This window comes from Triticum urartu, chromosome 4A (genome assembly GCF_056163025.1).
Source record: "Triticum urartu cultivar PI428250 chromosome 4A, HENAU_Tu73, whole genome shotgun sequence".
Lineage (NCBI taxonomy): Eukaryota > Viridiplantae > Streptophyta > Magnoliopsida > Poales > Poaceae > Triticum > Triticum urartu.
Genome location: NC_141876.1, coordinates 56,593,061 through 56,606,117, shown reverse-complemented (window position 1 = coordinate 56,606,117; position 13,057 = coordinate 56,593,061). Strand labels below are relative to the sequence as shown.

General features: G+C 42.1%; 1 protein-coding gene across 4 annotated transcripts; it reads right to left on the bottom strand.

Annotated features, from left to right (window-relative positions):
• Positions 1-7,312: 7,312 nt before the first annotated feature.
• On the bottom strand, positions 7,313-12,841 carry LOC125529053 (putative B3 domain-containing protein Os08g0325100). Of its 4 annotated transcripts, none has more exons than XM_048693458.2 (8): positions 12,707-12,841; positions 12,463-12,527; positions 12,185-12,299; positions 9,884-10,640; positions 9,583-9,770; positions 8,837-9,308; positions 8,523-8,701; positions 7,313-7,851 (listed from the first exon to the last, which is right to left on the bottom strand). In XM_048693458.2, the coding sequence occupies exons 3-8, from the start codon at positions 12,290-12,292 to the stop codon at positions 7,597-7,599; spliced, it is 1,959 nt and encodes a 652-aa protein (XP_048549415.2). In that variant the 5' UTR covers positions 12,293-12,299; positions 12,463-12,527; positions 12,707-12,841; the 3' UTR covers positions 7,313-7,596. The 4 variants fall into 4 exon arrangements, with proteins under 4 accessions (XP_048549415.2, XP_087373874.1, XP_087373873.1 ...); XM_087517748.1 differs by having other exon boundaries at positions 12,631-12,815; XM_087517747.1 differs by having other exon boundaries at positions 12,463-12,815.
• Between the last annotated feature and the right edge of the window lie 216 nt (positions 12,842-13,057).

Here is a 13,057-nt window from a genome sequence, read left to right as displayed (position 1 = left end):
TACATAATCTTATTATTGACCAGAAACTAAGTGAATAGCGAGTTTTCGTATCACTAAAGTACAGGTACAACCGATCACAGGTTCCATAGGGAGTTTGACTTCCTTTCCAATTTCATATTTCTCAACAACAACTTCTCTCATCCCCACGGATCTATTCAAAATTTTGGAATCGTCCCATGTTTCTATTTCGATTGTATGGCGTGGCGTATACACGTTATGCAAACAGAACGTATGGTTACTTTACTCTATTTTCTCATGGCTTGTTAAACCTTTCTTTTTTCTTTTTGGATCATAACCAAATAAAAACTTCTCGAGTTATCAGAATCCATAGTCAAATTCAGTCCTTGGTTATTCAAGTTAGATGAAATAGTAATAGTTTGGCTCACATTGGTATACTACGAAATCCAATCTGATTCAAATATTGAATATCTCTCCTTGTCGGGAAAATTTAAGCAGAATAAAATATCTATTATCGATTATTTAGAATCGAATTAGTCTGTTTTTTGCTATTTCGTACTGTATAATTCCTTTGTTTATGGGATCATTTCCCCCGAGGGTTTCCAATCAATGGGGGCGTAGTATAGGTAGTTAGAGAGTGTAGGCTCCCCTAGCTTGAATTCTTTTTACCCATTCTTTGAGAGTGATAGGTTTGATTTTTCCGTATTGTAATAGAAGAGCTCAGAAGAAAGACCTAATTATATAAAAACACGACCATTCAAGCTAAAGATCAGAGGATCCGTAATAGGACTCTCATAGACTTGCCGGGAAATAGAAAATTTGGAATCGGCTTTTCTTTTGCGCTAAAAAAACTTGAGGCCTTTTCCCTTATTATATGGCATATCCATACTTTAATAACCTAGTGCCTGATCGATTGAAAGCAATATTTACTGTCAGATAGAGAGATGCTGATAGGAAAAAGGATAGTATTTACTTATTCTCAAGAATATATAGAAAGGGAAAAGCTTAATAGCCACTATTGATCCCCTGAACAGAGCACATGATTCGGGATCAGGTGTGATGTGAAGAGGTAGCCTAGCCTTTTATGAGAGTCAATTGGGAAGTGGAAAGGCAAAACCATTAGTTTAAGTTCCCGGCTTTAGTCCTCTGTGAAGTTCAGTCAACCATTTGAGTCAATTTGGAGTAAATAGTAAGACTTCAGATCGCACCATTCATAATGTTGCATCTCAATACTTGGCATCTTTTTCCCACTGCTGGCTCAGAAATTCGCCTTGGTTTCACCGGAATTCGTTTATTTCGTTCATTAATTCATTCTGATAGCTACGCAGAGGTCTTTCCTTACGACTCCCGTGCTTAATATGAAAAGCGGTTCTTGTGTGAAAAGTGCCAACTGACTATCTCCTTATTTTCTGATTGTTCTTCCGATAGGAATATTCCCTTGATCAGCTAACCTGGCCCAAGCATAACAATAGTGCATTTCCCCTTGATGGTACGATTTACATATCTTCTACCTCTGCTACTTCTGTTCAGGAAGGTTAGTTTAGGCACTCCATCCCTGAGGGCTACATCAGCTTATCTTTCTAGAAATCCCAGCTATAAGCTAGATCGGTATAAATAGGGCATTAAGCAGCAATAACAGAGATAGCATCCATGAGTTTTTTAATCCATCCTTTAGCATCGCCTGACTCGGACAAGGTGTTTCCTTCCTTCGCAATACCCGGCCAGGGCAATGTAGCTATCCCAATAAGATATGAAAGCTGGGCCACACCTGAGCAAGGAACTTATACATAGAAGTAACAGTAAATGTGCAAGATTTGGACCACTGCCATTTCCTTAAACCATCAATCAACAAATTGAAATAGAGATATCGGTATCTTCCAATCTGCCACAAGGATCTAGTCGCCAGTATCTTTGCCTTCTTCCCAACTTATCCCAGCATTCCTTGTAAGCGTTGCTATCACTATTTCTCCCTCTGGGGGCCTTGAGGCGTCTTGATCAATCGGTGTATCCGCCACAGGACACACCTCCTTCTCTCAACCATCCGAACAAGAAGATTTTAGCACTAACCCTCCTGCAGCTTTCTTTCCGACCGAAGTACCGCTTTTCTTTGCACTACTTTCAGGAACAAGAGCTTATGCGTTGCTTTCTTTTCGCAGTACCCGCCCCCAGGGGTCATTACTTGATGAAGAGTGCTTCCCCTTTGAGCACCTTATCTTGGCCATCAATATAATTAATCCATCCTGCCTTTCTAGATATTGCTGTTAATACACAGGTTGATTGTATGACTATGGCATAGTGAGTTCTGGCTCCTAGCTGACATACTGAATATAGCATCGAAGCGGGTCTATCTTATTCTGATGTAACGATTCCATTGAATATTGTGATAGCATCCTTGATTTCAGCTAGCTATTCTCAGTGATATGCTTGCTCCTCTTGGATTTCATTCCATGATAAGTATGTATTGGAAGTTGGAATGCCTAAAGTATTGGTGCATTAGGGTCCTCTTAAGCCTTGTTTCCTTCTTGATCTTACCTTTCCGTTGCTATCACTCGCTCTAGCCTCTCCTGGCCAGAGCTCCCTCTATCAACAACACCCTCACGCGATTGATTCCCTGGATAAGTATGGCTCATATAAGGTATCCTGATCATAGTAATTGTATCATATCTCCTTCTCCTATTGATCTTACCATCCCTCGAGTCCAAGTCTCGGGATGGCGCTTATTAAGGTCCTGTTTCCCCTTGACAGGATCTTCCAGTTCTGGTATCCCTGAAGAGCATTTCCTAGTATGTATTTACTAACCTTAAACGATAGGAGCCGTATTTAGATAGATATCCTATAAATCTATTGATTTTCATTAGCTTGTAAATTCCTTGTGTGAAATAACTCAGAAATTCATTGTGCTAAACTTGTATCTATGCAGTACTGTTTAATGTGGAAGAAGTGTTTTTGTTACTAACAACATAGAAACCATGATACCAGTGCATAAGCATGAAAAACGCACTTTGTGATCAGATTGATCAAGGTTGTAGTCATTCGAATTTACTACTTCGTTAAATGATGGCTGTTTAAAGGTGTCTACCATAGTTTGTTTGGACAATGTCCTTAGTAATCAGGTATGTGACCTTCTTATAACCCACGACATCGGCATGATAGGTGTTAAATACATCCAGTGATGGTGGAGCTAAATCAGCAGGTTTTATATATGGATCCCAAGGTATATACTTATACCAGACAGTACAAAATAACCCTGCGTATACTAGAAAAGCAAAATAACCATACACATACGACTTAGAATTCTCATCATAAAATGGTATTACTACTTCAACCAACTTGTTTATGATTTCACGTTTCAAAAGGGATTTCAAACCAAGACCGCTATGTGAGAATCGCTGAATAACGTGAAAAGTATCCCTTAAGTAAATATTATCGATAAAAAACAAACCTAGCGAATCATTTATTTCTTTAAACTTATCAAATATATACATTTATATTTTCGCCAGCCTACCTGAGCGTGGAACAAATATTTTATATATACATATTCCATAACTAGAGTCCCATAATTGTGAAACGTGGTATATGGTCGTACGCTAACTCCTATTTGAATGTCGTGTGGCTCTCTAACAAACATGGAAAACAAACCTATCCTCGGCATCCAACTGTTATAAAAGAATGGAAGCACAATTGTTGTTTGACCTATAAACCCTATTATTTTGGCAATAAAACCATTTAGACCTCTTTGATCTAAATTGGTAAATGTTTTTTGATTTTTCACAAATCTATCAATAGGTGAATTCAAGTAGGAAGTCCAACCACTGTTGGAACTATCTCCACCGTTTGAACTACCACCACCCCATATAAAATGGTGGATTATACCATGATCGTCGTGCTTAGGTGCACTAGTTTTCACATTTGGATTTGTTCCATCATTAGTGGAACTAGAACCATCATTAGGGTTAGGGGAAGTAGAAGTAGATGCATCATTACTGCCACTAGATGCATCATTGTTGATAGGTTCTTTAGCTCCTTCCTCATCCGTTATATCTTTTTTCTTGGATTTCTTATTATTGTGGGGTTCTTTATCATCATCTTTTTCCCCGTCTCTATTGTATAACGAATTAAGTATCTTCTTAATGGATTGAAAGAATTTCTTCATGATAACAGTATTTTCTATTACTCTCTTATTGGTGGATTTCCTCCGCTTAATTTCAAAATTTACCCAGCCTTTTGAGTACTAGGATCTCCCCCTTATCCTAGCAGATCGGTACCCAGACCATATCCTTGGGCAGCTCGGATGTATCTATCTTTTCGTTCAGATCACATCATCTCGAGCGCGGAATCTTATTAGTGGATCAGAAGACTATGGTGACCCGTAGATCTTCAGATGTTGATTTGCAGAGCAGGGCCGGAATGCAGGGATTGCATTCTTCGAAAAGTATCATATCTTCTTTCCCTAGGGAGAAAGCAGAAACCAGAAACGAGTGGAGGTTCGATCTCTCACCCAAAGCAATTGGGGCTGGTGGAATCTTCCCCTATAGACTCCGAAAAATCATCGTGTACCTTTCCCCTATAGACTCCGAAAAAGCAGCGTGTACCTTTCCCTAAATCCTTCTCCCGTGCATGCTATTCTCGTGTTCCGTGATTAGAAAAGACCTGTTTCTTGTTTTCTTTGAGGTAATAAACGAGTTGTATCCCGCTTTGCCTATCTTGATGTGGAATCTATCGTTGAGCACCCATGAATGCAGGTAGAAGGTGTTTTTTTTAACTCTTTCTAGGCCTCAGCTTGATTGGACTTCGTCAGCTCTTGTCGTTCAGCTTCCTCTCTCCTCTCTCATCTTGTCTCTCCGTAGAGGGCGTTAAAAAGTAAATAGACTTAAAGCAAAGTAGGTTCGATCCTTGTGTTCTATTATATGAAGTAGAAGAAGAAAGAGCCGGGGGGATGGTCTTGGCACCCATGGGTTAATGGTGAAAGCTCTCAAGGAAATAGGGAATGGAATATTCAAATCAATCAGAAGTGCTATGCTTTATGTAATCAGGCTGAAGGCTAACATCTCGCGAGTAGGCCGAGCTAGGATAAGAATTCCAATAAAAAAAGAAGTATGAATTGGGCCCAAAATCACTACTTTACTACCTATGTCGCGTGTCGCGCCACCTAGTACGATAGACTTTTTGCGGGAAAAGAGCAGGTTTTGCCTCAACTTGGACCCAGGGAAACCAAAGAAGAGCTAGTTTCGCCCTGTTTAGTTAGTGGTGGATGAGCTGATTTCTTTTCACTCCTGTTTCAGAGATACAAAACAAAAATAAAGTGTAGAACGCAATGTTTGAGCTCCAGGCTTTTACGATTCTTCCGATTGACTTCTCTTCTCTGCTCCTAGCTCCGAATGCCAGTATGTAGAGAAGTCTGGTGTTCGTTATACCATTTAAGTGCAACAGTCGTAAGTAAGGCTCGCCATGTTCCTAAAAGGAGTGACCATCTTTTCTTCCCTTCTACTGACACTGAGCGAGCAGCAAGCATAGGCAATAGTCTCCGTAGGGGTGGGGCGCAAGCAAGCGTTTTCAGGCTCCGCTAGCTAGCGTACTCTTCTGCTATCAATGAAACCGAAAGAAAAAACCAGTGCCCTTTCGTATAGATCGAGACGCAGTACTTTTTCTTTACTTCTTCCATACTAGGAAGAATGGAAGGAAATCCTTCGATAACACTTCTTCCTTATTTGAAGAAATGATATCCGACGCCCGTGGAAACTCTTTCATTTCAAAAAAGTTCTTCTTCTTAAGAAGCAAATAGCATTTCCTATTGATTTGTCCCCTGGACTAGACCTATGTAGATTCGGAATTATCCGTCGCTACGCTGTTCCCAAGGACTAGCAAAATCGAAATAGCGAAATTCTTGGGTCATCTCAATGGGTTCAGAAACCACACGTTTCTCTGGATCATCATAGCGTACTTCCACATATCCACTCAGAGGAAAGTCTTTTCGTAATGGATGACCCTCGAAACCATAATCTGTTGATATACGGTGTAAATCCGGATGATTCATGGAAGAAACACCAGACATATCCCATACTTCTCGCTCCCGCCGGCCGGCTGATGGAAATAGACTGACTACCGGAGATATTCGTGTTACTTCGTCTGCACTTGTTTGTACACGAATGCGTGAGTTATACCGAGTACTCAGTAAATTATGGACAACTTCAAATCTTCGTTTTCGAGAGGGATGATCCACTCCGCAAATATCGATCGAAACTTGAACCCTTGTATAGGTATGCCATTTTAGAAAGCACAACAATGGAAATGGGTAGTCAGTATTGGTATAAGATCTATTCCCATGTTCCGATCTTTTCATTTTATGTACCCATTTCTTGGGTAAAATCTCCCAACTATATTGGAAAATGGATTGGTTATCCATAAATGAAAATAAAGAAGGCTTTATTTTGGTTCCGCTTCTTGCTCTAAGCAGAAAGACTTGTCGGAAATCGCCGGTTGGGTTGGTCCGACCAAGAAAGGCATGGGAGTGGAGAGGCAGAAGTGAAAGACTGGCTACCAATAAAGATCCAAAACTGCACACTTTATATAGTTATGTATCCAGGATCGGCTGCATGCTCTAGTGTTGAATCGGGTATAGAACCCAGGATGCTTGGTTACAATTCCGAATCCGCTAAACCATCGCTCGGGGAAAAGTATTATACAGAGCATTAGTACTTATTCTGATCCTTTCCTTATATTTAGATTTTAGTAGTTTATTTCAGTCGTATTCGTATCCTTACTGCGGTTTAGTAAGGGTAACAAATAAAAGTATGCAGGTTCTATTTTATTGTTCCGAGACATATGATGATAGCATTGAGAATGAGAAATCTCAGACCACACCCCGCGGCAGCACCAACGGTCGCAAGCCGAGCCGGCGCCATGTAAACTCCTCGTGCCCGGGTGGGCAAAGAGCCCTGGCAAACACCTCTCAAACGCGCAAGGCGGCGCGCGTGGAGGCCGGGTACGGGAACCGAACAGACGCATGCGACGAGAGGCCGACCAGCCGCCCCACCCGACCGGACGCACAGCCGGGCAAACTACACGCACGAGGCTCGCGCTACCGACGCAACCCGGCCAGGGCCGGATGACACCTTCAGCCGGACCCAGCCTGACGCGAGCAAGCCAGCCCCGCGGAGCACAAGCCGCTCCGCTCGAGCAACCTGTAGTCATTCTCTCAATTCTTCCAAGCTTTTACTAGGGAACACCTACACTCAACCTGTAGCTCGTTGGTGTAAACTATGCAAAGAAAATTTAAACTGAAGATACGACCAAGGAAAATGCAAAGGTTGAATCCCATCCCAGGCAAAATGAAAAGGTAATAAATAAAAGAAAATAGCAAACGGAAGGGGCCAGCTCGTTTTCAACGACTTGAACAAACCTTACACATCTGCTGTTCCACAAACTAGGTCCACTCAACTGCAATTCATCACCGCGACTCGCCGGCGTTACTGGTTCAAACCACAGAAGTCTGTTCAAGCAAACACCTGCGCCATTATGCGACCCCTAACAAACCAACAAGGACCTCCAACGAACTGACTAAACTGAGTAAACAACACCTTAAAGTCTTAACGACGACGACGCAAAGGATCGGTGGAAACAGATGAACACCACTGTTGATCAACCGGCACGCTTTACGCGGCGGACGATGTGGACCTTCATTGTGCACTCCTTGCAGTGCCTCAGCCGCTCGAGAAGGCAGACATCGCCCGTCCGCAGCCCGTTCTCCTTGGCGAACTTTACCCATCCACCCACAACCCTGTTGTTCTGAGGCCCGCGTCCCAGCGTCACTTGGCACCTCTCCCCGTCTCGCTCCAGCCAGATGCTTCGCACCTCGTCCCCCAGGTGTCTGCGGACATATTTCTTGGAGATGCTCTGGTTGGTTACAGACATGGAAAAGAAGAATGTCAGATGATGGTGTTCAAGCAAATCAGGATGTGAAAATTATTACTCCTAGTCAAGTTGAAAAAGGAAGTGAAATAATCAACTACAGGTTATGAATCTGCAGCATTCACAATAGTGTTTTTATCTGTGAGCAAAAGTTCAACAAGGCATATGTTGGTATGAACACTGGATCGAGCATAGATTGATTGGAGTTTGTAGCCACCGCAGCCCGGAGCGTCGATTCTCAGGATAGGAGAATAGACTGGTAAGAGGTACATTGTTGCTTGGTTGATAATGAATTAGGGTCTAGGGTGGCATCATATAGCTATGTGCAAGACTCTTATTAGATGAAAAGCATCGACTTGGGGGCTAAGAAACCTAACAAAATGGAAATATATATCTAAACTCCAGAAGGAAATAGCAAACCTAACATGGTTACATCACTAGGCAGAGGCTGCTCCTAAATAGCCTCAGCGCGACACCTCTTGTGGCTTTGGGCTAGCGGCCTGTGATGGTATGCGATCACCCCCACATAGCAACAAATGCACTACCTAGTTCTAAAAAAAACATAAGAAATGCACTACTGTAGCACTAGCAGATTATGCACAGAAGAATAAAACATTTGCTTCGAAGGAAAGTATATAAGAAAATATGGATCTCACTAGAGCGAATCTTCCTGTAACATTGGTCTTCTGCATCACGAGCACACAGATGGGAATTTCAGAACCAATAAGGTCGACCTTCTGCTTCACCACCTTCTTCTGAATTAAAGGTATGCGCCTCAAATGCACACCGATGCAACCAGTCAAAGTGACACTATCCTCTGACATCGAAGAATCTCCTGCACGAAGAAAAGAACAAAACAACTATTCAATATAGCTGTGGAAGATGACAATACCACATATGATTTGGAAGGAACGACTGTGTCTCTAGTAACATGAACTGCATGAATTAGAGAAGGAAGAACTCGTCATACCCTCGTTGCCCAGACTCGAGTTAACCGTTTCAACTCGTATCTTTCTTTCCTTTGAGGGTGATTGCATTTCCATGGGCTGAGGACGAGAATAAGAATCCTCTACACTTGCATTACGTAATTGCATTTTCACGAGCTGAGGACGAGAATGAGAAGGTTCCACAGTTTTAGTAGTAGCTTCTTTACACCATCCATCGACACTCCTCCCACCAATTTGGGAGGGTCTATCAAAATCTTTTGCATGGATGATATGGACTTCCATTGTGCACATCTCATCAATCTTCAACAATTCAAAGATGCAGATATCACCAGTCTCTACATCATTGTCTTTCACAAACTTCCGCCAGCCACTAACAATCCTTTTGACTTCAACGCTACTGCTAAATTGCACATCCCACCTCTTGCCACATCGCTGAAGACATATCCTTCGCTCCTTATCACCCACATGTGTCTGAACATATTTCTTGGAGAAAGTCTAGTTACATAATTGGGGAAAGATAATTAGATAATGGCATTCAAGTAAAGTGCCAAATAATACTCCCTCCGTCCCAAAATAAGTGTCTTAACCTTAGTAGACACTTATTTTGGGACGGAGGGGGTAGGAAGTATAGGATCTGCAAGTTTAGTCATGGAAGGGTTAACGAGTGAAAGCATTCAAAACAGTACTTTCAACAGAAAACTATGGTTTAATAAGCTTGATGCGCAGTACTAGAAGAATGCTCCTTCAACAGTAAAAATTCAACACTCACTAAAGTGCACGTTCCTGTAACATTGAACCTCCTCATCACAGCCACAAAGATTGGATTGTCCTTATGAATAGATTTGACCTGCTCATCAACTTCCTCCTTCTGCACTGTATTTAGACTGGTGTTATATATGAGCGTGTATCTAGGTGAAGCACAACCTTCAATATCATGTTCTGAGGACAAAGAATCTCCTGTGCACAAAATGAAAATAACTAATCAATATGTCAATAAAATATGGAAACATCAAGTTTGATTGGAATGGAATCGTATCTCTATAATAAAAAAATTGCAAGAAATAACTCACTGGGAGTATCTGAAGGACTCGGCGCTGTCTCGTTGCCCATACTCGAGTAATCCCATTGAAGCATTGTTTGTCTCAGCTTGGTAGGTCTACAAAACAGTTGCATTTGCATGGTCTGAGCATGACCATTAGAATGATCCACGACCTCGCTAGATGGTTGCATTTGCGCAAAATGATGCACAGCCTCAGTAGATGGTTGCATTTGCGTAGGCTGACTATGGCCAAACAAATTGTTCACATTTTCAGTAGGTGGACTAAAACCAACAGGATCATCCAAATTTTCAGTAGGTGGTTGCATTCGCATGGGCTGAGGATGCGCATGAGAAGGGTTTGCATTTTCAGTAGGTGGTTGCATTCGCATGGGCTGAGGACGCCCTTCAGGATGGTTGGCATTTTCGATAGGCGATTGCACTTCCATGGGCTGAGAATGACCATGAGAACGGTCCAAATTTTCAGTGCCGCTGTTGTGACTTTCCTGTACAGGCGGAGCACTGTCTCTAATAACAGAGAATGCTTTCTCGCGACCAAATCGATCAAAAACTATGACATCAAACTGAGAGTTTCCTTTGTATCTGAATACCACACAGTCGTCCATATGTAGATCATAGGTTTTGACGAATGTTTCCCATCCCGCCTGAAGAACTAGTTTATCTGGATACTTGGCAACTCCAATGGTGTAACTGTGACCATTTCGTGTTTGTAGCCTGATCTCCCTTGGGATCTCACCCCTGAAACGTCTCAGAAATTCATCTGGGACGATCTGCAGAAAGAATCAAGATTAATAATACAGCTCAAATTTTAAGAGCACAGTTCTTGTGTAAACAATGAGCAGGTATGGCGTAAATAAGGTCTTCGATATCTGACTTGAGAACAAGACGAGACAAAAGGCGCTAGCTTAACTCTCTACTTTCAGTCTCCGGGCATCTAGTGTTTATGCTATCATGCTACTGATTTTGATTCATGAAAAAGTATTGCAGAGGTAATGCATACTTTGATAGTATGTTCATGTCCCTACAATAATACACTACTACATGGAGTTTCAGCTTCCCAGGTAACTGATCAAACAAAGAATACAATCACTAACATAGAAAGATCGCATGGTAACACAACCGGTACTGAACACCTTTCAATGCTAAAACTGAAATGAACTTTTACAAGAATAAACATGAGCAGAATATATATCCAAATTTCTGAAGTATTGCATCACTTGGAATTTTTTTCAAGAATACGCATCACTTGGATACAATTCGCGTCATAGTTTACACTGGCCTATGCAGTAGTGTACAGAGCATACCAAACTTATTCTTATGAGAAACTGCATTCGCACCACTTTTACTATGAGCCATTAGTTATTCACTATCCAATCATAGAGATCATAATTAACTTGTAGATTCTAACGCGCGCCAATTTTACTATAAGCCATTAGTGTCTCATGCATATGTTTTCGATGGGAATAGTTCTCATGCATATCATTAGACAAATTTTTGCAAGTGCAGAGTATTCCAAATGTACAAGTCTGATTTTTTCTATTCTCGAAATTATTGAAAAGCGAGAAAAGGTGTAAAACTTGCAGACATGACGCAACAAATTAATTGTTCAGGTATATACATGTAAAATCAAAGCTCAACAATTGAGGAATGAGGTGGAAGTAAAAGGTTGAGAAAATATAATAAATAAATAAAGTATTCACCTTCGGATCTATTGTTAATATGTGCTAATTGGGAGCACAAAAGTACATTTTGTTATTTTAATGCATGTAGGTATAATTCTTGCAAACGTATCAATGCCATACGAAAAGGTAGAGGAAAGTTGTCGTTTCAGTGTTAATATAGGTGAAATTGAGAAACTATTAATTGGAAGGGAACAATTAAATACAAATTAAAATGTTCCATTTCTCTTTGCATGAAGGTATTCCTTTTTTCAGTCTGCCAATAGCTAACCATATGTAGCAAGCATGTTTTCACACAAAAAAAGTAGCAAGCATGTATGGTCAAATTTACCCTTGACCGATGGATGGCTAGGACTAAAAAACAGAGGTGGGTGTTTCTGCTACATCAAGCAAGTAATCGAACTAGTACCTGTTATTGAACAATAGAATGTGAAGGAATAATCTGATAAACCAACACAGTACAATACAAGAATCTGACTAATTTGCTAAGAAGCAGCAATCCTATGAACTGGGCATATCTGCCGACGCAGACTCCGCGACTCTAAACTCCGCAGAATAATGGGGGGAAAGAAGAAACACAAGGAAATGAAAAGAAGATTTATCTAATCATACTCAACGGGTTGAATGTGATTTACCATCTCCTGACCACAGTCATCGACAATGAACATCAAGAAGTGTTTCTCCCGGTCATCCAAATTGTAGTAATCGAGTTCATCCCTCCGCTCGCACCTTTCGCACCCCATCTTCTCACTGGACATGCATCGCACAGTTAAATTAAAAGAAAAATCATTAGCTGCAAGATTTGGTACTGGAACAAGAGAAATGACAACCCGTTGAGTATGATTAGATAAATCTCCGCATTTGGGGGTATCCCGTATCCAATCCAAAGAAGCCGGATCGGAGGGGGGCTTACCTTGAGCGAGGCGACGGGCGAGCCTGAGATCCTGGCCGACGGGAACCTCGGGACGCGCGCCGATCCTAGATCAACAGGAAAACATCGTGAGCGGCGGGTGTCGTCGAGTGGCCGCGCATTGTGCGAGAATGTGTGCGGAGCTCGGCCCCGGATGCTGCTGGAACTCACTCCACAGTGCTAGCCTAGGAGCTGCCGACGGGGAAGGGGATGGAGAGGGGGAGAATCTCGGCGGGGATGACGAGACCTGTGGACGCGGGGCGGGGCGGCGCGGAAGGACACTTGGCTCCCTCCTGCTGAACGTTGGGTGGGCGGAGAGAAGAGGCGATGGAGTGAGTGCCTTTGGCTCTGGCGCCAACCACCGGAGGCACGGTTACTTGACTGCCTGCCAACACGCGGCGGATCGCGGTAATTGATGGCGAGGATGGGGTAGTTCGGTGCGGCGGTAAATTCCGAGACCACGGAGTTGTGGAGATTGATTGACCGTGTCACCTCTCGTTATTCACGGAATTGTCAATAAAATGATAATCCATGTTTTATTTTGAGAAAAACATTAAGCAGGCACATCCTATCTTTACGAGTATCTTCCGAGCCGACA